The 25336-nt window shown below is 38.8% G+C and overlaps 1 protein-coding gene across 13 annotated transcripts in view; it reads right to left on the reverse strand.

Annotated features, from left to right (window-relative positions):
- The window catches only part of PARD3 (par-3 family cell polarity regulator), a 677664-nt gene that overhangs the window by 399172 nt on the left and 253156 nt on the right, over positions 1-25336 (reverse strand). For 12 of the 13 annotated variants that reach the window (XM_075922689.1, XM_075922688.1, XM_075922683.1 and 9 more), the window contains one exon: positions 8393-8573. In XM_075922689.1, the coding sequence (XP_075778804.1) occupies positions 8393-8573 (181 nt within the window). Of the gene's footprint in view, positions 1-8392; positions 8574-21705; positions 21857-25336 lie in introns of those variants that run through there. The other variant, XM_075922686.1, reaches the window with a different exon arrangement.

Here is a 25336-nt window from a genome sequence, read left to right on the forward strand (position 1 = left end):
TTGGTCTAAGAGCCAGGTCCAATAGAAGGGAATAAAAGATCCACAAAAACTGGGGAATACGGACCCACAATATATCACCCCTCAGCATCACTTCCAAGTGTCTCCTTTGACCCTGCTGAGTCTGGGGAGTGCAGAACAGATGCAGATAACAACTGTGGCAGAGGTCTCCTCCTATTCTAGTCCTGTTAATAGGCCGGAGGAAGAAGCAAGGCATCAACTGTGGCCCACAGCACTTCCTCATAGGGTTGGAGTATTAAGGCTCAAGGACTTAAGTGTGGCCTTTCAGTCTTTTAACCTGTGGTTTGGTGTCCATGTACTCAAAAAAGAACACCATCCCCTCAGAAGGGAGGTCTTGTAATGTTTGTTGGACTTCATGTGGCAAGCCCAAGGATTGAAGCCACAAGCTTCTCCACATAAAGCCATGAAATTAGCTGCTGAGTTCACCACACCCAAGGCTGCCTACAGGAATGCCTTTATCACAGACTTACCTTGCTCTACGAGAGCAGCAAACATCTGTCTTGACTCCTGAGGTGGCAGCTCCTTGAATTTATGCACCGAGTTCCAGGAGTTAAAATCATATCTGACCAGGAGTGCCTACCGATTAGCAATCCCAGCAGGAGAAACCTGGCCAAACAGACATTGCTCACAAAATGGTCTAACTTTTTGGTATCCTTGGCCTTTGGTGTCAGTCCCTGTTAAGCCTGCCTTTACGTGTGTTGGCAATCAATGAGCAGTAAAGAGCCTGCTGTTGAGGGAGCATACAGAAACTCAAAGTACGTTCTTTCAGTCTTTTCCGCCATCACTTGAAGTGCTGGATCCATGTTCTATTGGTGGAAGCCGTCTAGATTCTTAAGCCACTTAGTCTGACCTACTGGAATTTAATGTGGCTCCACTGGAAATTGCCACTGATCTGGTGAGGCCTCTTTGGCTCAAGTCCATAGGTGGGGAACAAGTGTCCTAAAGGAAAGCCAGGGCAGTTGTTATCTAGGAGGTAGTGGGGTTTGCTAACACATAACTAGCTAACTAATAAGTGAAACTTAATTACTACATTTAATCAATTTAAAGGAGCAATCAACCTAAGCAAAGAGGGTGGGGAAGAAGGATAGGTTTGGAAAAGGAAGGTGCAAATACAGTTAGTCTGTCTGCAGCTTTGGTCAGGTTACACACTCAATTTAAACTTTAAAGTTAAATCAAGACCAAGAAGAGAGAGTACTGAGGAATACTTGCAGAAGCAGACCAAGCTGTGGTTCCAGTGACCATCACAGGAGGTAACAAGAAACTGAGGAAAAGCAACAAGGAGTCCTGTGGCACCTTATAGACTAACTGAAGTGTTGGAGCATAAGCTTTCGTGGGCAAGCTCTTGCACATCTACTAACGTAATATATGCCATCATGTGCCAACAATGCCCCACTGCTATATACATCGGCCAAACTGGACAGTCCCTACAAAGAGTCAATGGACACAAATCCGATATTAGGAATGGCAACATACAAAAACCTGTAGGGGAACACTTCAATCTCCCTGGACACACAATTGCAGATCTAAAGGTAGCCATCCTGCAGCAAAAATACTCCAGGACCAGACTTCAAAGAGACTGCAGAGCTACAGTTCATCTTCAAGTTTGACACAATCAAGTCTGGATTAAACAAAGACTGTGCATGGCTTGCTAACTACAAAAGCAGCTTCTCCTCTCTTGAAATTCACACCTCCAGATCAGCTACTAGAAGTGGGCCTCCCTGATTGGATCCACCTTGTCATCTCTAGCCTGATTCTGGCCTGCATATTCATACCTGCCTCTGGAAATTTCCACTACATGCATCTGACGAAGTGGGTCTTTGCCCATGAAAGCTTATGCTCCAACACTTCAGTTAGTCTATAAGGTATCACAGGACTCCTCGCCGCTTTTGCAGATTCAGATTAATACAGCTACCCCTCTGATAAGAAACTGAGGGGGTGGCAAAAAAATTGTGTGTGGGCGCTAAGAGAGCGTGACTTCAGAGGGCACCAGCACTGACCTGATGGCTATAAGTAAGGGAAAAATTTGCTGCTCGGGGAAAGCACACCCCTACAGTGGAATGGAGATGGGCAAGGACTCGAAGAAGAACAACACTATATAATGGACATCTTACAATCTAAAAGAGAGACCTATCAGTGGGTCAGAACTGTGTTACTTTGCTACATAAGGAGTGTGCATTAAGGTCCTGAACTTCTTAAGTTGACAAAGACTGGAAGGAGTGCTGTAGGGAGCCCTATGCAAGAAAGAAGCACTTGGTAGTGATTTTGAATGATTTTATAGAGCTAGTCAATATCACTCTTGCTGAGTTTCATATCCAGAGTCAGCTGAAGGGACAGCTGTGATAAGCAGGCCTGAAGATTTGGGGGGCACTCAAAGCTGACAATAGAGAATCCCAGGGGCTCTGCTGACCCTTCCCCCTGGAAAAGTAAAAGCTGAGCAACAGCCCCTAGTTAGTTGCCAAGAGATACACGTGTTCACAATAACATCCAGTGTGGTAAAGGACCCAATCGCATCCTGGATCCTCATAAGTACATAAGCCTAAGAGTGATGCTTGTGGAGCTTTTAGTTCTTATGGCAGAATGAAGGACATCTGACCTCCACCTCACTCACTTTCATGGCCCTCACACTCACTGCAATGACTACTTCTGAGCAAGGAGGACTAAACATAAATGTGTTTGAAATGTTTAAATCTATACATATAGAACCTAATCCAAAACTCATTGAAGACAATTGAAAAATATCAAATTGACTTTAGTGATATTAGGATTTGGCCTATATTTCATTATTAATGTAGAAGGAATTTTCATCCTGACTTAGTATTGAAGTTTAAACTCGATGTGCACCTGAGCAAAGTTGCAGAAAGGCTGTGACTGTGATGGTACCTTCTTTTTCCAAACTCACCTTTCTCCCCACGTTTTTCCTGATCAGTGGCTTCCTTAATCCTACACAATTTGGAACTGATGTGATTTTTAGATACGAAGCCAATCTATGGTCACATAGGGGGTTCGGAGAAAAGAAAACAAAAATAGAAATGGAAAGCAATTTCTGATACTAAAAAGGAAATGAAAAAATAAATAAATTTCAAAGAAATAAATAACAGATTTGTATCTAACACAGCAAAAGGAGAAGGAAGAATTCTATCTGCTAGGTTCCCTGGCTGACAAAATAATCCACAATATACGTGCTTCCATTACATGTATTAATAAAACAAGCATCCAGACAGTTGGCTAGAATTGAAGAAGGAAGTTGAAGGGAATACTTATTTCCCCTTTGAAGAAAAACTGGATTTCAGAAGAGTAGATGTATGGTATGTTGAACCAATTGACATAGTACTATGATTATTTACAGTTTTTAATACATTGTTGAATAATATTCTCCCCTTCTTATTTGCTGGAAAGATGTACTGTTTTCATTGCAGGTTGTCTGTCTGCATATATTGGGAGGAGAGGGGGGAAGAGAGACTCCACAGCCTATAGAAAGTCCAGCAATTTGAGACCCAATTTGATAGCTGCCTTGGACTATCCCATGCTCTGATAACAAGGATAGCCACTAACAATTCCCATTCTAGCTCTCTCCATTTTGCTGACCTCTAGGGGAACAACTTTTATTACACTGCTCACAAACATCCTCATTAAATCTTCATTTGATTTTAGACATTTTTGGTATGGAGAAAAAAGGTAATAAGTCAAAATGGGCAAAAACAGTGTTGAGGAATTTTTAAGACTTCCACATGGCAGCATAGAAGAATGTGAGGGAAAGAGCATCAGAATCAATTCCATATGAAGCAGCAACAAACAGGTAAGACTTTGCTTTGGTACTCCTTTGCTAGTATACTACTGGAACTAATATGCCATAGTGCCTTCAACCCCTAAACTGACAAATATTAATCCTCACAATATTGTTTCAGTGAACTCTCTATCATACCCAATTTACAGACAAGTAAATTGAAGCACTATTTTAAGCCTTCTCACACACCTTGAACCCCTCATCCCCAGTCCTATCCCGAGCCTGCACTCTTAACCAAGCGTCCCTGCCCTCCCTCCTCCTCCCCCTTCACACACACCCCTCTACACTGCAATCCCCTGCCCCAGCCCTGAGCGCTCTCTGTCACTTCAAACCCTTCAGGCCTACCCATGCCACACATCCCTATTGTTGCACGTAACAAAATGTATTCTGCACATGCATGGGAAAAAACAGAGGGGACATAGTCCAGGGACAGGGAAAAAGCACCTCTCCCTGGCTGTGGCAGAGTGGGAGCTACAGGAAACAAGTCTCTCCCTGTTGCAGCCCAGAGCACCTGTATAGCCGTTTATAGGTTTCTGGCCAAAGTGCTTGGAGGGAATGTAGCTCATCAGGTCAGTGTTCCATGCAGGTGGCTAGTCTGCAGTGCTTAAGAATACGTCAGTGTAAGTACGTAAAAACAACTCCTGAAAAATGGGAAAAAAGGAAATTTTCTGACATTGTCTCTTATGACTGCCACAGTCTAGTACTAAGAACAGTGAAGCGGCAGGTGAGAAATTATAGGTACATAGTGAAAAAAGAATTCTTTAGAATATAGGATAACTTAAGGCACAATGCACTTACAAGATGCAATGTACTGCTAAATGTTTACATGTAAAAATGACAGCACACCAAATGCAGTGTAGTGAACCAAGTGATTACTTTCATTTTACTACTATATTTTAATCCTTTCTTTGGTATATTTATTTCCAAATATTGCTAACGTGGTACTGGGGATTATTCCCTGTACTGTACTTACTAAATGCTCAAAATGCAATTTGGAACACATTTTCACACCTGTTGGTTATTTAAGGAAATATAATTATGAATTATAAATTAAAAATATAAATACAGTGTTTTAAAGGAGAACAATACAAAGTAAATGACTAAAAATATATGCAGGAGTTTAAAAGGAATAAATTTACTGTATTTACATGAAAGACTGTGAAGCAAACAACTTGGTTCACAGACAGTGCACCCGCTGCTGAACTGTCACTGCCTGACATCCTGTCTTATCTGCCAAATTGCTCATTAGGTTTGGCAATTTTCACCTGCGCCTCCAGTATATATTTCAGCAGGGAATAAACATCAGTCTGTTTCAACAATCTTCTGCAGTGAGCTTCCAACCTCCTCTTAGAAGCATACAGGCGCGTGCGCACAAAACAGACCGTATTCTATACAATTATAAAAAAATCCAGCTCAACAACTGCTGAAATACAGCAACAGTAAGTTTAGCTAATAACAACAACAACAACAACGAGAATGGGCTGTAAGAAAAAATGTGACTAGGAAGAGCAAGCATTTCTATTGATGATTGATGCTCTCACACTATTGAGCAGCATTACTCCATTTTCACATTTAGCTGCAAAGATCCAATTTGAGCCACCCCCAAATGTGCACAGTACATGGTTACATGTTTGTGCGTGGGGAGACCAGCTGGACCTTATCTATCTCACCTTTTTTTCCTTTCTGGGGGAGGACTGGTGGCGTGATTTGTAAACAAAACGGGTAACTTGGCAACCAGAACAAAGAGATGAAAATCTCAGCAGGCCCTTAATCCCCAGCCTAATATGCTTAGACACTGCTTCAGAACAGAACACTACATACCACTTGCATGAAGGTGAATGGCAGAAGAAGGGGACAGCAATACTTTGCATTTGAACCTCTGAGAAACACAGCCCAACTTGTGGGCAAAAAAAACACTAGAGATGTAAAACAAAATGTTGAAAATGCTATAAAACAATTTCAGCCAGAACACTGTTTTACATCTGTTAGAAGTAAAATATTCACTGCCAACCATGCAATTAGCTAGAAAATTACAATAATTATAGCAATTTTGTATCCCATCTCCAATCCAATTAATAGATATATGACCTTGTCAACATGTAATAATCAGGATCTGCATTGAACAGAAAACTGGAAAGGTTTTATACCCTGAATAGAACTTACACACAGTAAGAATGTGATTACATTAAATCCTGAAAAAAAATGTATTCTATGCTTCCCTTCACAAGTTAAAAAGAAAATATAAGAGGCATATTATTACAATTTTCAACATGCATTCAAATAAAATACTTGAAAAGGTATCTCTAATATCAGATAATGTTATTGGATTGGCTCTATGCTATGCGCTGGAACTCCTTGTAACACAAAATGCATCTCATTGTCAACATACAGAGAAACATATTCTAAACAGTAAATGGAACATCTCTGATTGGTATGAACACATTCATGCCAAAATATTTCACTCACTTAAATTTTTTCATGCATCACAAAAACATTTTGAGATGCTGCACTTCCTGAGAATATTAAAATAATATTTTGCCCTTGTGTGGCACCTTTCGTCACAGGATCTCAAAGCACTTCCCAGTCACTGGGTATCCTTCAATAAACTTGTGAGCTACATGTGCACACTATAAAATATATACGATGATAAACAACTGAATTTGAGAGTCTTCTCCAATGTGTCATAGCAGCCTGGAAGCTACAATCACTGTATACATGCCCTGAAACACCATGCAGGGGCATGTGCAATGGTGAATGAGGGGTAAGGGTTCCCTCTCCCCAATTATTGTCGGGAGCACAGAACTTCTCCGGCCCCAGACCACAGAGCTAGGGGAGGTTCAACTCCTGCAATAACCGGACAGAGGGATGGAGGATCAAGCTCCTGGAAGGGCCACAACCAGGTGAATGGAGCAAAGATCAAGCCTCTGCTGGGATTCACGGGGCAGTGAGCTCCTCTCAGGCCTGGATGCAGAATGGAGTATGAAGAAATCCTAGGAGCACATCTGACCCCAAAAGTGGTGAAATTTAAATTCCTACCTTGCCCCTGAGAACACACGACATAGCCACACGAAGAGGGCACCAACGCTGAAAAAATATTAACATTTTCCTAAACTTGAGAAACTTCATATTGCTGGGAACTCAAGAGGACACTGCTATTTGCAGGGCTCAAGCCAACAACTGGAGTGTGCATTTAGCAATGCTAAATTTCTACTGAATTGATGGAGAGTCAGCCAGTAGTACAGCTGAGAGCAAAACTCAAGTGAGCAGATTTTTGTCTCTGTCACTTGACCATACTCCTTCCCTAAGCCATTTTGGGTTATTGATAGACCCTTACGTATATTTTAAAAGTGCTACACCATCATTACAATTAGTGAGACTGCAACTGACTTTAAAATGTTATTCCCATAATCTATTTTATGTGGATTACTCTTTCAAAAAAATTCTTTTAGAACTTTATGGGGAAAAAAACTTTTCTAGCAGTATTCTAAACCCATTTTATTAAAAACATATATTTTCACTTAGAATTTTATACAATAATTGAAAAATCAACTGAAAAATATTTTGTTGAATTGCACAAGGTTTTCAAAGGTATTTTTTCTTTTAAAAAGCCATTACATTTTTATAGAAGTCTATTCTCTTTATTCATAGTATATTCTACAAGAGTTTTCCACAAGGGAATCTATATTATTATATATTAGATGTCTAAATAAGATGAAGTGCAACTCTTGTCAAGCTATTATTAGTCAAGTAATATTCCCAACATTATCCCCAAACATAGAATAAAAGGACCAATGTAAAATAAATAAATAGGGGTGGGAGGCACACAATGCTGATGGCTCTACGGGGAAAGGGAGGGTGAAAGTATATTAATTACCATCTTTACATGGGTCTTTTTAAATTATTTTTTCAATAATTTAAGACTGAAACACCTAAAAAGAGGAGAGCCCTCAAATTTTTACTCCTTATAATAAAATAGTGTACCGAGGCCCTTGCAGGATCATGGTTATGCTGTGCTAAGTGCTGTACAAACACAAAGGTAAATGTACTTCCTGCCTCACTCAGTTTACAGACTTGAGCATAACACTTCCAGCTCTGAAATAAACAAAATAAAAACTTTTTCTGACTGTTTCAAAAAGGGGATTTTTCTATCTGCATCACCAGGTGTTTAATTTGAAGGGGGAAAAGTACCATATATGCCTTCACAGATTGGGGAAGAGTGCAGCTACTGCTATTTATAGTTGAATATTTCTCTTTTCATCTTTATTATATAAATAAAAACTGGCAAATTGGAAACTACACACACGGTGACTTCACTTGGAGATTGTTATAATTTTCTGTGTTTATGCAATTTAAAACTGGAGACAGACACAAAAGAGCTTATTGCTCTTTAAAGCACCTGTATACAATTTATTGAAATGTAGAGGCTTATTTACTTGTATGCACCAAACATTTACCCAAATTCTGAACTTTAATCAACTTTTGATAAGGACAGATAATGAATCATATTCCCAACAGCATGAATGGGTAACAGAAGCTGGCATCCTCTTAATTAAGATGAAATGTGCAGAGGCATTGAGAGTTTTTACTTACTAGCCCGAAGAACTGAAGGTGTGACTTCAATTTCACTTGTTGCTTGATAAGGCTGAAAGGCTGACACAGAATTGGAGCCAAGTTCACTGCCAAAAATCTCTGGACTTTGAGTACCTGTTGAGCTAGCGCTGGTGCCATCACCACCATGGTGTGGATCTTGTTCATCAAATATGGCTACAAGCTGTGAATGACAATGCAACCTATTGTTAAAAACAGCAACATACACGTGCCATTGTAAATCAGCACCACATTATCCCTTCTTATCAAATAGTGACCTTAACATAATGTGTGAGGGCTAAGTCACTCCTCGTACCTACCAGTAGCAAGTCCACCAGGAACGTGGTATGGTCATATAGGCTCAGTGTCAAACACCACATTCCTTAAAATGCTCAGCAGACTAGTCTAAGAAACAGGCTCACCAAGACGGAGTCACCTCTGGAAAATAAAGCTTAGTTTTTCTGGCAACCCCCTAGGAAATGTCTTTGGCCCTATTTCTCAATGAATAAGTCATCTTAATGCATGTGCATACAAAAAGGTGCAACCTCTACTCTCCTGTAACCAGAGGGTTGAATATGCCCTGAGAGTACAATGGTAAGTAGCAATAAACAGACAGCTTTATTAAATAAATGTGTCTGATCAGGAATACCACACACTAAAATATTGGTGCATGTACTGAAGGCTATGGAACGTATGGAGCCATCCTAAAATGTTGTAATTGATACTTACTACTATACATTATTTATTTTAATACAATATATGAGTGCAGGTCCAAAAAAGTTTCATTAACCAACTCTCCAGAGATATTTCTGTCTTTGCATGAAGTAGGATTTCCCAAGGCAGACAAAATAAATAAAAATAAAAACCCCATTCCCTTTAACTAGAGCTTGATAAAGATTTATACAAGTCACTTCAATTTAAGAGAGATAAATTCCCTAAATCTATTCTCAGCGCTACACAGACAAAAAACTAATATATCTAAATGAGTCTTAGGTATTTTTCCCTATTAAATAAATGCCAACATTTATTTGGAATGAAAATAATCTATCCAGTTTTGTCAACCTCCATGACCCATTTTAAAAACAAAAGGTTGGTTTCATATGCACTCAAATTTAAAGTGAAGAACTTCCCGGGGAAAATTCTTATGTTTATTTGGACTCCCTGGCTTCTCCAAACTCCTCTGTAATGTAACATCTAACAAGCACTTCCAAGAAAATACTGCCTCCAACTGTCCAAGCTGGTGGTTAAATGGACACAGACAACTTAAGTCACATTTCTCCCTGAAAACTGTTTACCTACTATTGTTCTAAACACCACCTAAAATTACCGTGATCAAAAGAGATTACAGAAAAAAATATTTCCTTTAGTTTTTCAGTTTGTTTGTGAAATGACATAATTCACACAGTTCTGTTATTTCCCTTGTTTCTGTGGTACTTTGATAAAACAGGGGCAAGAAACATATTTACAAAAATTAGAAAATATGAGTTTAAAGCTTGAAAAATCTAATGTCATGGGCCAATTGGTCCCTTTTCCAGACCAATTTGAAAGGCAGGGAGCATTAATTTACACAAAATATCTGTCTTCCCTTCACACCAAAGGTAGATGACGGCTGTAGAGATCACCTCTTTTTCTTATGAAGACTTCTGTATCTTCATAAATATACCAAAAGCACACTTTTGGTATATTGTGAAGCATCATAACTAATGGAAACTGAAACTTGCAAATATGCTTTATGATTTTTATCCTGAATGTTATTGACTTATTTTTACTGATGCACTAATTGACAAAGTCCAGCAATTCACAATGGCTCAGCTCAGGAGTGTCAAGTTGCAAGATTCTACTGACAATGACACTGAAGGGATAGTCTAGATAGAAGAGTCTTATTTATAGCACCAGGACATGAAAAATACATTTAAAACTTTCTCAAAAAGGCATGTCAAACTGTTTTTTCCCTACAGAATGTGTGTCAAACATTATCCCAAAATCACATTTTGTTCCCTTGAAGCTGGCTGACAAATGTTTCTTGATTTCTGGCATGATATGCCTTTTACTGTAAGTTGCCTCCAGCTTTCTCTGTATTCCAGCTAGTCAGTTTGTAACCTAAAGACCATACTAACAGTACAAACTTGGAAAATTAGCATTTCCCATTTCAAGTTTCCCCCACATCTTAGCAGTTATTCACTAGTGCTGACAGCACCAAGCCTGCTTCATAAGGTTTCAATTCATTGAAAAACACATCCAAATTTAACATTTTTGCACATTACCAGGAAAAAACAGATACACCATATTCAAGTTCTGAGATCCTGATAACTTCTTTTTCTTATTCCTCGGTAATGATTTGTAATAAAACACATCACTTATTCTGCTGCAGCATTTTGGACATTTACTGTAGAACACATTTGTAATTTTACAAGATTAATTATGCTCTCGAATTAGAGTCTAGAAAGTCTTCAGCTCCTGGAGAATTTGGAGTGGATTCTGGTTTTCCAATACTTGCGTTAGGGCAATGGGGAGGCTGTAGGAGTATGGGGGTGAAGAGATGTGCTCCATTACACAAATAAGCTCCTCTTACATTAATCCCAAACTGATGCTGTTGCATGACCAACACACATGACAAAGAACCAGCTCAATGCTAACTTGAAGAAAGGTGTTCCATTCCTTAGATTACACACCTAGGGCTTCAGGGTGTATTAATTAAGGATTGAAAAACCATTTCTGTGGGCATAAATCACCAGTAGGCTAATTTAGCCTGTTTTCCCAGGGAACTCGTCCTTTCATTATGTTAGTAGAGATGGCCTGCAAGTAGCCTGGGATGCCAGCTACATTTTGAGGCCAAGCATGCACTATTCATCTGACACATCATCTCAAGATTCGAAGATCAGCTTTTATCAGACTTATCTACAAAGATAAACTGTGGAATCATGACATGCTTTTACTATCCAATGGAAAAAGAGGATGGATAATGAAGAAGAGCTTCTTTACATTTCCACTTTACTGCACTGTAATTTTGTCTCCCTGTTGTGTGAAAACACACACCAAGGGTGCAGCAAGCTACAGCACTATGAAGTGCCAGACTCCTGGGATGAGGTTTTCCTGGGTGGTCGACAAATACCTTTGATGTTGACACCCACGCGTTCAGACTATCGCGCTGAGCCAGACTCCTGGGATGAGGTTTTCCTGGGTGGTCGACAAATACCTTTGATGTTGACACCCGCGCGTTCAGACTATCGCGCTGAGCCGACAAACAGCTGATCAGCTGTTTGTCGGCTCAGCGCGGCAGCCATGTAAATTTAAATTTAAATTTAAATCGCTGCTTCATTTTACTATGTCTGGTAGCCTAATCTACATGCCTCTGGCGACAGAGGCATGTAGTCTAGACGTACTCTTAGACATCACCACCTATGAATATATTTCTCTGCTTAAAAACACTGTTTCACAAATTCTGAGAAGACATCATCTTAACTTTTCTCAGGAACAATTTAACTGAACTAGCTAATAATTTTGCAGGGTGCATGTTTTTAATCATGAAACACTGCAGTAACTTTCTGGAGCTTTTGAGGGACAACAGCAAATGCTTATAGTTCGAAATCAGGGCAATCAACTCTCTGTTAGACTTCCAGTTCTGCACAATACTGCTCCTGATTAACTCTGAAAAAAGATCATGCTAGCAACTTCTGTCCTTATGGCTGGAGCCCCATGACCTTGAGTCAGCTGGAAAAGGCCAGGTATGGGATTTCATTTGTAGTGTAGATATACTTTTAGGCTCCTTTGTAAATGGGATATTAAACCAACTAGAGAGAGCTCAAGTTCTTCCCTAGGTCTTCAAGATTTCCTCAGAGGTCAAGAACTGAATTCCTGATTAGTGGCTTGAAGCAGACTTAATCACACAAGGTTAGCAAGGTATGGGACTGAATTCCTGGACTTCATAAACTGACAGATGGGAATGAAATCTGGCACCACGCAACCACTGGCTTATCACCATCTCTAATTTAGTTAACTGATGGTCTTAATTCAGCTTGACGTGTGTATTGCAAATTACATGGAAACAGCAGTTGGTAAATTTTGAATACTGAGCTAGATCCTCAACTGGCGTAAACTAGCATTGTTCCTTTAAAGTCAAGGAGCATATCCAATTTACCCAAGTTAGTATCAGGCTCACAATTCATGCATATATCAGTTAGTATTCTCATATATTTATTTCAGCTCTTGTCTTATTAACAGCACTTTTAGATTTAGAACCCAATACAGGCAGTCCCCGGGTTACGTACAAGATAGGGACTGTAGGTTTGTTCTTAAGTTGAATTTGTATGTAAGTCGGAACTGGTACATATTGTAGGGGAAACTCTAGCCAAACATTTCTCCAGAGCTCAGTTTTATTCTCCTACACCTCACTTCCCTCAGTCCTTTATTTTCAAGCTGAGGTGTCTGCTGAGAAAAGCCACTCTGCGTCTCTCTGGTCTGCTGGGGGGGGGGGGGGCGCTAGCTTCGTGTCTCCCTGGTCTGCTGGGGGGAAGCAGCTAGTGCGGGGTTGCCTCACCCCGTTTGTAAGTAGGGATCCGATGTAAGTCGGATCCATGTAACCCGGGGACTGCCTGTACTCTAAAATTGGACTATATTCTAAACAAATCCTCTTTCAATTCCAATAACAGAAATATTCTACTAGCCAATACAATATAACTGCAGCTTTTTAAAAACTGAAACCTAAGAGCCAGCTACAGAAATCCAAGTGATTTAATGTTGTATTATAGACAATATAAAGAAAAGAACGGTATGCACACATATATAATTGGATTTCATGTAATGCTCAAAAACATTTAAATAAAAGACATCTAATTTTAAAAAATGGCTTTCTAGATTCAGTGAAGGCCTAATGGGTGAAGAAAATAATGAGAGGAAAGATTATTCAGACCATCACAAGCTTTTGGGGTCTTCAAAAGAAAAGAAATCTGGTAGAAAAAAGGCAGATAAAAAAGATGATGTCTGCCAATAACTGCTGCAGTGAGCTTCACCATCCCAAGACACTGATTCTGCTGTAATTACATCAGAATTTCATCCCAAGTGATGTCTTAACAACACTGACACAAAGAGAGAGAAAGAGTCAGATGACATTACCACCTTCACCTACTTTTGCTGAATCCCCACTATTACCTTATTTTTCCCCTTCTATCCTATCCTCCTCCTTTTTCTTTCTGTCTAATACGAGGCTGGATTAGTCAACCATGGAGAGATATTTTGCAATAGTTCTGTAAGCCTATGACCAGCAAGGCAGGTTTACACTTTTACACACACAAACACACACACACCAGCAAGCCCACGATTAGTACAAGTTTGTCACATCCCAAAGTGACTTACAAAAAGAAAGACGCACCACATGTGCTAGCCCTGTGTTTTTTCCAGCAATGAGACTGCAAGTGAAAGTAAACAGACAGAAGTCACATTTTTCTGTAGTTTTCTTTCCCTTTCTTTGTGTGCATGTGTTATTGTAAAACAGGACTGAACATTAGCAATCACACCACTGCTTCAGCCTATTTCAACTAACTTCCCTTCTCCCAGAAAGAACAGTTATTACCATCCGAGGGTACATCTACACAGCGCACTTATTTCGAAATAAGCTATTCTGCAAGAAATACTCTGCAAAAGCTTATTTCAAAGTAACACGTATACACTACAGGGAAGCCTCAAAATTAGTCCAAAGTAGGCTTCCCTAATGTGGATGTATTATCTTGATTTAGAGCCCCAGGAAGCAATGGGGAGCTATTATTTTGAATGACCCTGGGAAAGAGCAGCAGTGGAATGACGACACTACAGCTATTTCAAAATAGCTATTTCGGAATAGGAGTTATTTCTCATGGAATGAGGTTTACAAAGTCGGAATAAGCTGTCTGTTATTTTGATATTTCAAAATAGCAGAATTAATGTGTAGACACTCGTATTGTTATTTTGGAATTATATCAGTTATTTCGAAATAACTGTGCTGTGTAGATGCACCCCAAGGCTATGTCTAGACTGCAGGCTTCTTTCGAAAGAGGCTCTTTCGAAAGCATCTTTCGAAAGAGCCTCTTTCAAAAGATCGTGTCTAGACTGCAGGCGGATCTTTCGAAAGAGAAATCCGCTTTTTCGAAAGAGAGCACCCAGCGAGTCTGGATGCTCTCTTTCGAAGACGGCCTCTTTACATTGAAGAACTCCTTCTTTCGAAAGAGGAACTTTCGAAAGAAGGCGTTCTTCCTCGTGAAACGAGGTTTACCGCCATCGAAAGAAAAGCCGCGTTATTTCGAAATAATTTCGAAAGAACGCGGCTTGAGTCTGGACGCAGGGGAAGTTTTTTCGGGAAAAGGCTACTTTTCTCGAAAAAACCCCTGAGTCTGGACACGGCCCAAGAGACTGTCAAAAACTGGAAGACAGGGTGAGTGAGCAATCTTTTATTGGACAAACTTCCTTTGGAAAGAGACGTGCTTTCAGGCTTTCGCCGAGCTTTTCTTCAGCCATTCCCCCCACCCAAACTTCACTTTTCAAGAGCCTACAGCTAAATAGAAAGGGAACAAAAAATGTTATTAAAAAATTTCCCTGAAAATACTTTCCATATCAAATGCTTTGTTTCCCTCTTTTCTGTATCTTTAATTAAAACATTTTTAATGATGTGTTTGCCATGAAACTAAGCAGGATGAGGTCTCTGAACCATGAACCTTGTTTAACACTGTTTAATGTTGGACAAGGGCAAGGTCATGTTAACACCTTTGGGACTCTTTCAAAGCATATATTCCATCAAAATGAATACAACAGAACACATTTGTTAGTTGCTTGTCTACTATGACCAATAATCCCCTTGAGTATTGCTGCTTCACAGGATACAGTCCCCCTTGTTGCAGGAATTGTTTCTAAATGTATGACTTATTGTTTGGCTGCATTAAAATGCATGTTGTTTGAATGAGCCAAGCATGCCAACCAATCCAAATCTCTGTATGACAATGCATCTTCATCATCATTTGTTATCGTATCGATTTGTGTGTCATCCACAAGTTTGAGCAGCAACGATTTTATTGTTAATTCCAGATCATTGATGAAAAATTTTGAATTGTGCCAGACCCAGTGTCAAACCCTAGGAATACACCCATTCAAAGATGATTCCTCTCAGACAACTACTTTTTGAAATAACCAACTCCTAATCTATTTAACATACTTTATTAATAGTATAGTAGTAATAATTTAATCAGAATGTTGTACAGTACTAAGTCAAATGCCATAACATTTCATCTATATAGTTACCTTTACTGAACTTCTCACCAAAGACTTAAATCACATTTATCGGACAAGACCGATACTCCTTACCTCCATGTTGATGGATGGTATTAATATCACTTTTTTTTAATTCTTACCAATTAAGTCTCTCATCAGCTTTTCCATTATTTTTTGAAAAAATACAATCCAACTATAGTTGCCTATGTCCTATTTCACTTGCCCTCTCTGTCTTCTGGAAATTCCCTGGTATTAAATTCTTAAATGCATTAGAAATTAACATCAACAGGACTGAGATTTCCTCAGCCACTTGTTTTAGTACTCCTAGGTGCAAGTTACCTCATCTATTAATTTTAAAATGTTTGTCCCTAAAAGACATCGTTTAATATCTTCCTCAGTTGCTAACAGACTGAAAAATACTTCAACATTCTCATGTGATATAAGCAAATCATCCTTCTTTTTTTTTTTAACCACATAAGGGATTACTTCATTCTGGACTAAGATAGGCTTTTTGTTTAAGTTTTCCTCTTAACTCTGGAATTTCAGCTTTTTGTCCATCAAAAAATACTTTCCTTAAACAGTTTCCAATTGCCAATTCATATTTTTCTCTCTAAAATTTTCCCTCTAAGTTTTTCCACTCAATTTATCTCTTAAATTTATTCTGGTTTTGGAAATTAGCCCCTTTGAAGTATGAAGCACATATATATTTCTGTCTGGACTGCCCCCTATTTGTCTATATTAAATATAACCAAATTATGATCGCTGATTCCTAGGCAACCATCAATCAGGTTAGTAATGAATTCATCTTTATTCATCATAGTAAAGAATAAAATATCACTCTCATGGTGGATATCTAACACCTTTTATGTTAGAAAACAATCATCTGTAGGTCAAGGGCGCAGGCATGTTTTTTTTTTTAAGGAACTAACGATTTACTACTGGCTGAATGAGATCTCCAGCATGTGTCCCCAGTCTGAAGTCGGCCATGCCACAACCCATTCTTTCCACGCTTTACAGACAGGTGCTTACAGAGAGATTCATCCCTGGTCTGATTCAGTGACCTGTAACCCACCTACCATTATCATTAGCCCCCTGGAACCAGGCTTTTTTAGTTAGGTGCTGTGGTTTTGGATCATCATTAATAAATCTAAAACAAGTATTGTGAAGTGCCACCCCCACCTCTAACTCATTCTATCTTTCCTGAATAGGGTATAACCAGTGAATATTAACATTCCAATAATGCAAATCTTTCACCAGGTTTTATTAATGCCATTTGTATGATTTTCTTTTTAACTGACAAAAGTTTCCAATTTCCCTTGATTGTGATCGAGGCTCCTAGCATTGATATGTAAGTGAATGAAAAACTCTTCACATTTTTGCCATATTGGCTCAATTTGTTTACAAGACACTGAGTTTGTATCACAATAGCTTTCTTAGCAAAATTTCCTGGCATATCCAGGAAATGCTGGCCTGGTTGTTCCAGGTACTTTTCAATTAAGAATATTAGCCACCTACAAGTGAAATGCAAGCCACCTTCTTTGGACAACCCCTCTTGCAATGAAATGTGGCCAGTGTTTCAGGGAGCAAGAGACTTCCTGCCGATTAACCTGGGAGCAGGAGGGAGCATGCGAAGTCTCTTCTCACCACCAGAGGTCTGGGTGCTTAGAGGGAACCGCCAGCTGTTCAGAACAGCTAGCAGTTCTCTCTGGAGGATTGGGGGCAAAGACTTCATGTGCTCTCACCACCCCCAGGCCAATCAGGATCTGTGGGCGGGGAAATAGAGAACCGTCCTGGCCCCACCCATTCCAATAAAGGCCCCGACCTTTCTGGACTGGCCTGGGGCCAGTTCAAAAATTTCTAAAGTGGCCCTCTGGCTAAAATTATTGCCCACCTCTGTGCTTAGCTCCACTCCCCAATGACAGGGAGGGATTACTCATTCACATATTAATCAAACCTATTAGTATGGTACTGTTTTTAATACGTTGAAAATGTCAGCATTCTTTAAAGACATATGAAACCAACAGGAAAATCTGAAAAATCAAAAATATGCTATCTTGCTCTTGTCAGTGAGAGTCCAATCACACAGAGTTCTGAGAGCTCTTGAGACTTAATAGAACGTCCTTAAGTCCCAGTGGAGTCAATGCAAAGTGGTGGCACTCAACACCTTTCAGTTTGGGTTCATCACCTGCTGGGATTGAAATGTTTGTCTTATGCTTTTACGTTTAGCTCCATGGATACCTTTGGAGCTGGGGGAGAAAGATTTCAATCCTGTTCCATATCAGATTCTGAAATCTGAAGGAGCCTGTTCAAAGTGTACATCCAAACCAGGAATGTTTTGAAGAGTAATTCTCTTACAAATTACTGACAAAGACTGGCTGCAAGGACTATCTAATGAGGCCCAATAAGCAAACCTTTCTTTCTGCGTGTTCCTCCTAGCCATTTGCCTGATCTACTAATGTGGGAGAGTTCAATGAGTGAGAGAGACTTGAGTATATCCTTTGTAGTATGTGTGCAGAAATCCCAAGGCAGGGGGAGCGTGGCGCGCTGGAGACTTATGACAGAAGATCTAAACAAAAGGATCCTTGGCATTCTTTCCTAATGAGCCACCTTTGTCAGACAGTCATGCAGTAGTAAGCAAGCCTCTACTATGTGTCAGAAATTCAATCCCTGCACTAGGTGTAGGAATTACCTAATCAGACCGGCATAGGGAAGAAACAGACTTTTGTAAATAGTATTTAAATGGGAATTGGGTGGAATTGGTGATACAGAGTAAGCAAAGCATTCTTCATATTACAAAAAAGTTTCTAAGATATTGATCTAAAAAGTATCTATTTCATAGGATAAAATACTAATTATTTTACAGCTACCTCAGGCACCAAAAACCATAAACAACAACTTAAGGATAATCAACATTTCCCTATATATGAATGGCAAATGTAGAACAAACATAGGTATAATATGGAATTTAGCAGTGTGTTTACTGAGATAACAACCAGTTATTATTTAAACACTAAGAAAACTAACTATAAAAAAATCAATTTGTAAGTTTTCTGATGACTGAACTGACTTTAGTGGTAGTGACAGTCCTAAATACTTTATCATGGAATCTCCACCATGCTTCATTAAAACCCCGTTTAAATGTAACTACTGTTTCCATAGACAGGTGAGAGGACAAAAATAAAGCAAAAAGTGACATTTTAGCAAATGTATGCTTTATTGCCCATAAACCTGCAACAAAATTTCAAATGGCAAAAAGCAGAAGCATCTTAAGTAAGGTCTCTACAGATATACAAACAACAGAAAGGGAAGCTTAATACTTAGAAAGGACAGGATCGATTTAAATTTCAAACAAACTACAACACAAATAAAAACACTTTTTAGTAACTTCAAGGAATCAGCTTTTACCTGTCCTATTTCCTCAACATGAAATTACCATGGAATCACTAGCACTCCATAAATGATGCTGGATAACACTGATAATATCATTGTAATGTAATGCTAATCCCAACACTATTTAACAATTTAATTTGAAGAGAGTACAAATGAAAGTTTAGACAATGCAAAATATAAAATCCAAATTCTCCCATCGGATATTCACTTCATATTAGTATTTTTGTAAAACACATATAAGAAATGTAAATCAAGTGGTACTCAAAAATTACAAGGCACATTCATACTTCAGTGGAAAAACACTATGGAGGTCTGACTACAAGTCATTCCTAGTCCCACTGGCTAACTACAGAAGTGCCCTTTAAAGATACAAACAACTTTACCTACCAGCCTTTGTCATTCCCTTAAAAATCCATATCTCAACTAGTTCTCAGGGGGTCACTACAGGTTGAATGTCCAGCCTGGGTGGCCCTCCTGCCCTTAGGCTCCCAAGCTGACTGGACCAGGAGCATCCATTGTCCTTCAAAGGCAGAAGCACGCTCTATCAACAAATTAAACAGTTGATGCAAAAAATGCATCGACTATTCAGTCAGTTAATTACTCAATATTTAACATCCCTATTATGAAGATTATCAAAATTCAATCTAGTCTGCTTCCAAAATAGGAGATAAAAGTAGTTTCAGGTACCATGTTTGCCTCCACATCCTCTAGCTAGTTTTGTAGATTTTCTGGGTTTTTACTATATTTTTCCCTCCTGTGTGATGAACTAAAACCAACAGATAAAAACGATGCCAAAAGAAAACTGGAAAACAGAGGGAAAGGTGTTGTTTTTTAAATCACACAGCTCTTTCCATTTTAGTTCACCTTAGATGTTACTTGTAACAATAGTAACAACAATACATTTTGAAAGAAGTTTTTGTTCTTTAATTACTAAGCTCCCTTTAAATGGAGTCAAAAGGGTCAATTTCATAGCACTTATGCATGATGCTCTCATTGAAAAGAGTGGGAATTCAATGTACCAAGTGGCTACAGTACTGTGTTCAAAGTTCCAATGTTAATGTTATGATTTTAATTGGTGGGAGTTTTTGTTGGATCTCACTTTGGAAGCATACAGGGTATAATGGTATACTTGTTATTTTCCTCACCTTCAACAACTACAAATGAGTCTATAGCTAAAGCTACTCATTTTGTAAAAGCAACCTTCTTTGTTTGAGACTCAGGACATTCTTTGAACTAAGACTAGCCATATTATGTGACACAGTGTGTGACCAATTAATTTTTAAAAGGAGAAAGAGAATAGACATCTTGGTAGAGTCACAGGGAGAGCTGTACAATATATGAAGGAGCTTTACTTGTAAAGACAAACAGGTACACTTCCAAACTGTGTGAATAACCAGATTTCCTCACTCTCAGACTTGTTCCCTCAGCACTAACAAAATATGTGACCAACACTGGGGGAAAGATGTTAATATCACTTTGCAAGCAATGTACATCTTCAATGTGCGCCATAAAATGCTGTCTCCTTTTAAGAGGGCAGGCTTCTAAAAGGGCCCTGATTGTTCTCCACTCTTCTGTATTCAGTGGAGTATGTGGGTGTGAGGTGACTCTCTGCAGGTCAGCAGCTTTTCAAGTAAAAAATGTGGGTCAGACAGGAGCCCTGTCTTTTACTACTGACACAGGGGTCGCCAGTTAAGCAGTGACGCTATGCAGTAAGTAATTCAGACAGTGGGGTTATTAGAGGGGCTGGTGTCACACTGCAAGATATATTGTTCAAATAAAGATATATTAAATCTAACACTTGACTCATCTGTCATTTCGAGCTGCAGTCCTTAAACACAAAGAGAAAATGGCTATTGCAGCCTCTCAAATACAAAGGCTATCAATTCTTCTATGTTACTGGATTAAACCAACATTTAAAAATCTAAGATTTTAATTTGAACTAAAGTACAAAAAGTATCCAGCGAACTAAAAGCACAAGCCAACATTTGCAACATATTAAAGTTCAAGAAAATAGATTTTGTAAAATATAACTGCTAATTTTATAGAGTATGCTGTTCAATTTAATTTGCATGCAAAAGCCAGGAGAATGTGATTAAAAATACCCATCTAGAGACAGAGATGAAAAACTTCAAACATTTTCTGATTCCTTTCTGTTCCACTCATTAATTTCAATACCTCACTACAACAAAGGAATAGATAACACTTGTCCTTGACATTAGCTTAAATTATCTTTGGTGTGCAATACAATACCTATTAAATAAAACTTATTTTAAATCAACTGCCACGGTTGATTCAAAAGGTAGAACACTATAAATAACATTCTGTCTAAGTATCCTTTGCTTTTATTATAACCTATTTAGCAATTTTTCTTTATTTAAAAAAAGTTCAGAAAAAAAGTTCTGAAAGGAAAAGCGGCTATACTGTGTGCACACACACACACACACACACACACACACACACACTCGCCAAATAACTCAGCAATTTGACAATGCCACGTGCTCAAACTATAAAGATGTTTATTTTCTGCCTTTTCAAACAAAAAACCCCTATCAACAACTAAAGTAAAGATTATATGTATGTCAGAAATAATTAAGACACAAAACAATAGCGAGAGGGTCATGATAATCCTATTGCTTTAAAGAGTACTTTAATAATAGGTTATATACTTGTACAATAAATTACAAAAACAATACCATTTGGACACAATGACATTTCCGTTCAAATGCTGGTTGGCACACTGCAGACCACTCTGGAGAGATACAGAGGAATAATTATTCCAGTAGCAGTTCCCAGAGCCATCATAGCTGACTCAGGCACAATTTTCCCAGGATCACATCCTAATAAGGGGCTGAAACACCCCTGAACACGATACTCCCATCTTCCTATCTCCCAAATATGGAAAGGGATATGGCCACTGCCTCACCACCTTGCCCTCTCTATCTATGGGATTTCTATGACTGACATTGCACTCTACATTTCTTGATCTCTGAATGGCCCATGCACTATTGTGCAAGGACTCTTTATACACCCACACAGTCTTAGCATGCATTGTATAGAATGATCTGCTCAGGAAGAGGTAGGAGGAGGTCTTATTGCATCAAGTGCACATTTTCAGAAAATGCTTAAGTGACCCAGAAGCTGATATCCCACTGACTGTCAATGTATCTTAGGCTTAGGTTATTTCTATATCGACAACATTATGCTTTAATATGGCTATGTGGACACACTACACACCCTGATGAAGGGAGTAGCAAACAGGGCTGGGAGTGTGGCTCCCAGTGCTGCAGCATATCTACGCTGGTGCTTAACAGGGATGAAACCTGTTGCACTTGGGAGTGTAGGTGTTAATACCTCTGAGAGAGGGAGTTTCAGTGCAGTGAACTGGTAGTGTAGACACAGACTACAGTGTAAAAATAAACAACCTCCACTTTTTGAAACAGGACACAGGTTCTTAAATCATTCAGGTATTTAGACACCTGAAGATGTAGATAAGCATCTAGTGGGATTTTCAGCTTCTAAGGACCCAAATCCCATTGTAAACAATAAAAAAATGGGTGCCTGGGAACTTTTTAAAATCCTAGGAGGTGCCTATCTGCTCCTTTATGTGCCTACACACCTTTAAAAATCTGTCCCTTAGACACCCAATATTATCAGGAAAGTACACACAGGAAAGAATTGGGAAAGACAAATAAAGAGCATAGGAAGTGGCTGATTGTTAATATGCCTGTATTTAAAAATAAATGAAAATGTTCATAAATTAATAAGCCAAAATAGCTTTCAGAATGGTTCAGTTGAAATATTTTGTTTTGGTCATTTTGATATTGATTCCAACATTTAAAAAAAAAAGGCAGATTGACTAAAATTTCTAAATGAAAAAGCCATTTGAATCAAAACAAAGCTTTTCATTTAAAAAATATTGAGATGGAACATGTCAGCTCCGTTATTTAAACCTTTATTTTTTTCATAAAAAAGTTTCTGAATCAGGAGATTCACTGAAACCAGCTCTCTCTCATGAACAGATTTGGTTTCAATCAATTGACAATTCCAACAAAAAATGTTTTGTCAGAAACTTCCCTATCACCTCTACTGCCCAGGGAATTCACTGGAAACTTGCCAGCAGCAGCTCTCTCAGAGATGCTTTGAATCAGTCTGATCCTTTGAATGTCCTGGTACAAGCTACTCATTGGACAAACTACTCTGAGTGCTACTTTGGCCCACTTAAGGCTCGCCTCACCCTGCAAGAAGAGCAGATGATACAAAAAGCTTGGACTGCTGGGACCCATTTCCAAGATAACAGCTTTCACAGTCTTTCGTTCAAGTGTCTATTTCACACTGAATTCAAATCTTGTTGGAGTTTTTTTTTTTTTTTTTAATTAAAAAGTCAGTCATGATTTTATCTCTCAGTGCCAAATGAATCATTACACTGCCAACACTTATCTTTATTAGGCAAAAATATTTTAAATGTAACTCCTTTTGTTGATAGGCAAAACAATATATTCAATAGTAAGTCTGCTTTTCATTAAATTTTGCATAAAAGTAGAGTGTGTGCGGAAGCTTAATAACTAAGGGTTACAGGCTTCTAAATCACGCAGATAATAGCAGTTTGAACCCTGTAAATATTTCTCTATTTCCATCAATATAAATTCTTCACTGGTATTCATGAAACTACATGGACTCTGGCTGGGTGGCTGATTTTAACTTTATAATTTCCATAATTTTTGTTGATGTTGTATATTCATTAATGTTTCTGTTAATGCTCTATCTGTATGATTATAGAGTAATCAACTATGGAATTATATTAATTGTACAGATGTACAGCTACTATGCCACAAGTCTGTATACAACTATACATGTACCTAGTCTACTGATATAGATTTAGTAAAGAGACAGTAAGATTGTATGCAGTCACACGTTTAAATCCCCAGGTTGATAAAGAATTGTTCAGACACAAATGGGAGAGGAAATCTTTTTCTAAGAGGACTGGTCATACTGTCAAGTTCAATTACTGCAGACACATGTCTAACTTGGTCTTCCCTCCCCCTCAGATTCTTGGTTCCAGTCAGATCTCCCACCATTAAGTTAACCCAAATTTTGTCTGGCTTAACCTGACCACTGAAAACACAACTAACTTTTCCCATGTGGCTGTTCTTACAAAAGTTACTTTAACATTTGTTTTTAAAATTACACATGGAAAATGGTTTGTCATCATCCATATTTAAATTAATATTCCTGTCTCTCAACCAGTTTGGGTGATGGCAATCCTATGAACAGGTTTGTGTTTCTGAAAAATTAATACTGCCCTGGGGATTTTTTTTTCGTTGTGAAAAACAGCAGTCTAGAGAAGCACTCATCCAATTTCCTATTCTGAAATCAGTGATCTCCTCTATTCTCTTATCTCTAATCTGCTACATCTTTTTTTCTCCCAATATCTTTCCCATTCATCTTCTTTTCTCTACTGCAACGATGGGCAACCTAAGCTCGTGAGTGAGCCGCATGAATGGTCCTGCTTCATCTCTGTTGGCTGCAAGACTATTGTAGCCAAGAAAGTCTCCTGGGATAGGATCATTTTACTCACTGCACTTGGCTACCTAGAATTTGCAAAGGTGTGCCAACTGAACTAAAGCAATGCTGGGATTGGATGCAGAGGGACACACGGCTCTCTCACAACATTGTGTGCCATCAGCATGCACCTCACTTTACATGCCCTTGCTTTAATTGCACGCCACTTTCGTAATTCAGGAAAAGAAAAAACTATGTGGATGAAAGCCAGCAAAATCTGGTAACCTTGTGCATGGGCAACAGTAAACAAAGTCTCTTGGGCCATGCATCAAACCTCAGTGGGTTGCATGTGGCACTTCCCATCCACACACACCACTGTCTCTCCCTAACACTCCTCCCCACTATTTTCTGCATGCGTTATAACTGGGAGGTGACTTATCAATGACTACAATGTTTTCCATGTGGCGGTTCAGACAAACACAGATAACATTGTCCAAAATCAGACCCAGGCAAGCCAGTGTACAAAAATTCACCTTCAGGTTTTTAGCTGGGAATGGGGGTTAAAGATGACACAATCCAGGGCTCCTCACTGGCATACAAGATGTAATGTTGAACTTTCCCTGCAGCCTTGTGATTGACTTTCAATAACAATTCATGTTTAAACTATTTGGGCCAGATTTTCAATGATGCCAAGTACTGACAACCCCCTTTGGCATGAACTGGAGTCCTGGGAACTCAGTGCCTCTGAAAATCAGGCCAATAAAGACTTCAAGGGTGAGCCTGAAAATTCCATTTAGATACAATTCAGTTCTCCATCTGTCAGAA

The sequence above is a fragment of the Pelodiscus sinensis genome, chromosome 2 (genome assembly GCF_049634645.1).
Source record: "Pelodiscus sinensis isolate JC-2024 chromosome 2, ASM4963464v1, whole genome shotgun sequence".
NCBI classification, from domain to species: domain Eukaryota; kingdom Metazoa; phylum Chordata; order Testudines; family Trionychidae; genus Pelodiscus; species Pelodiscus sinensis.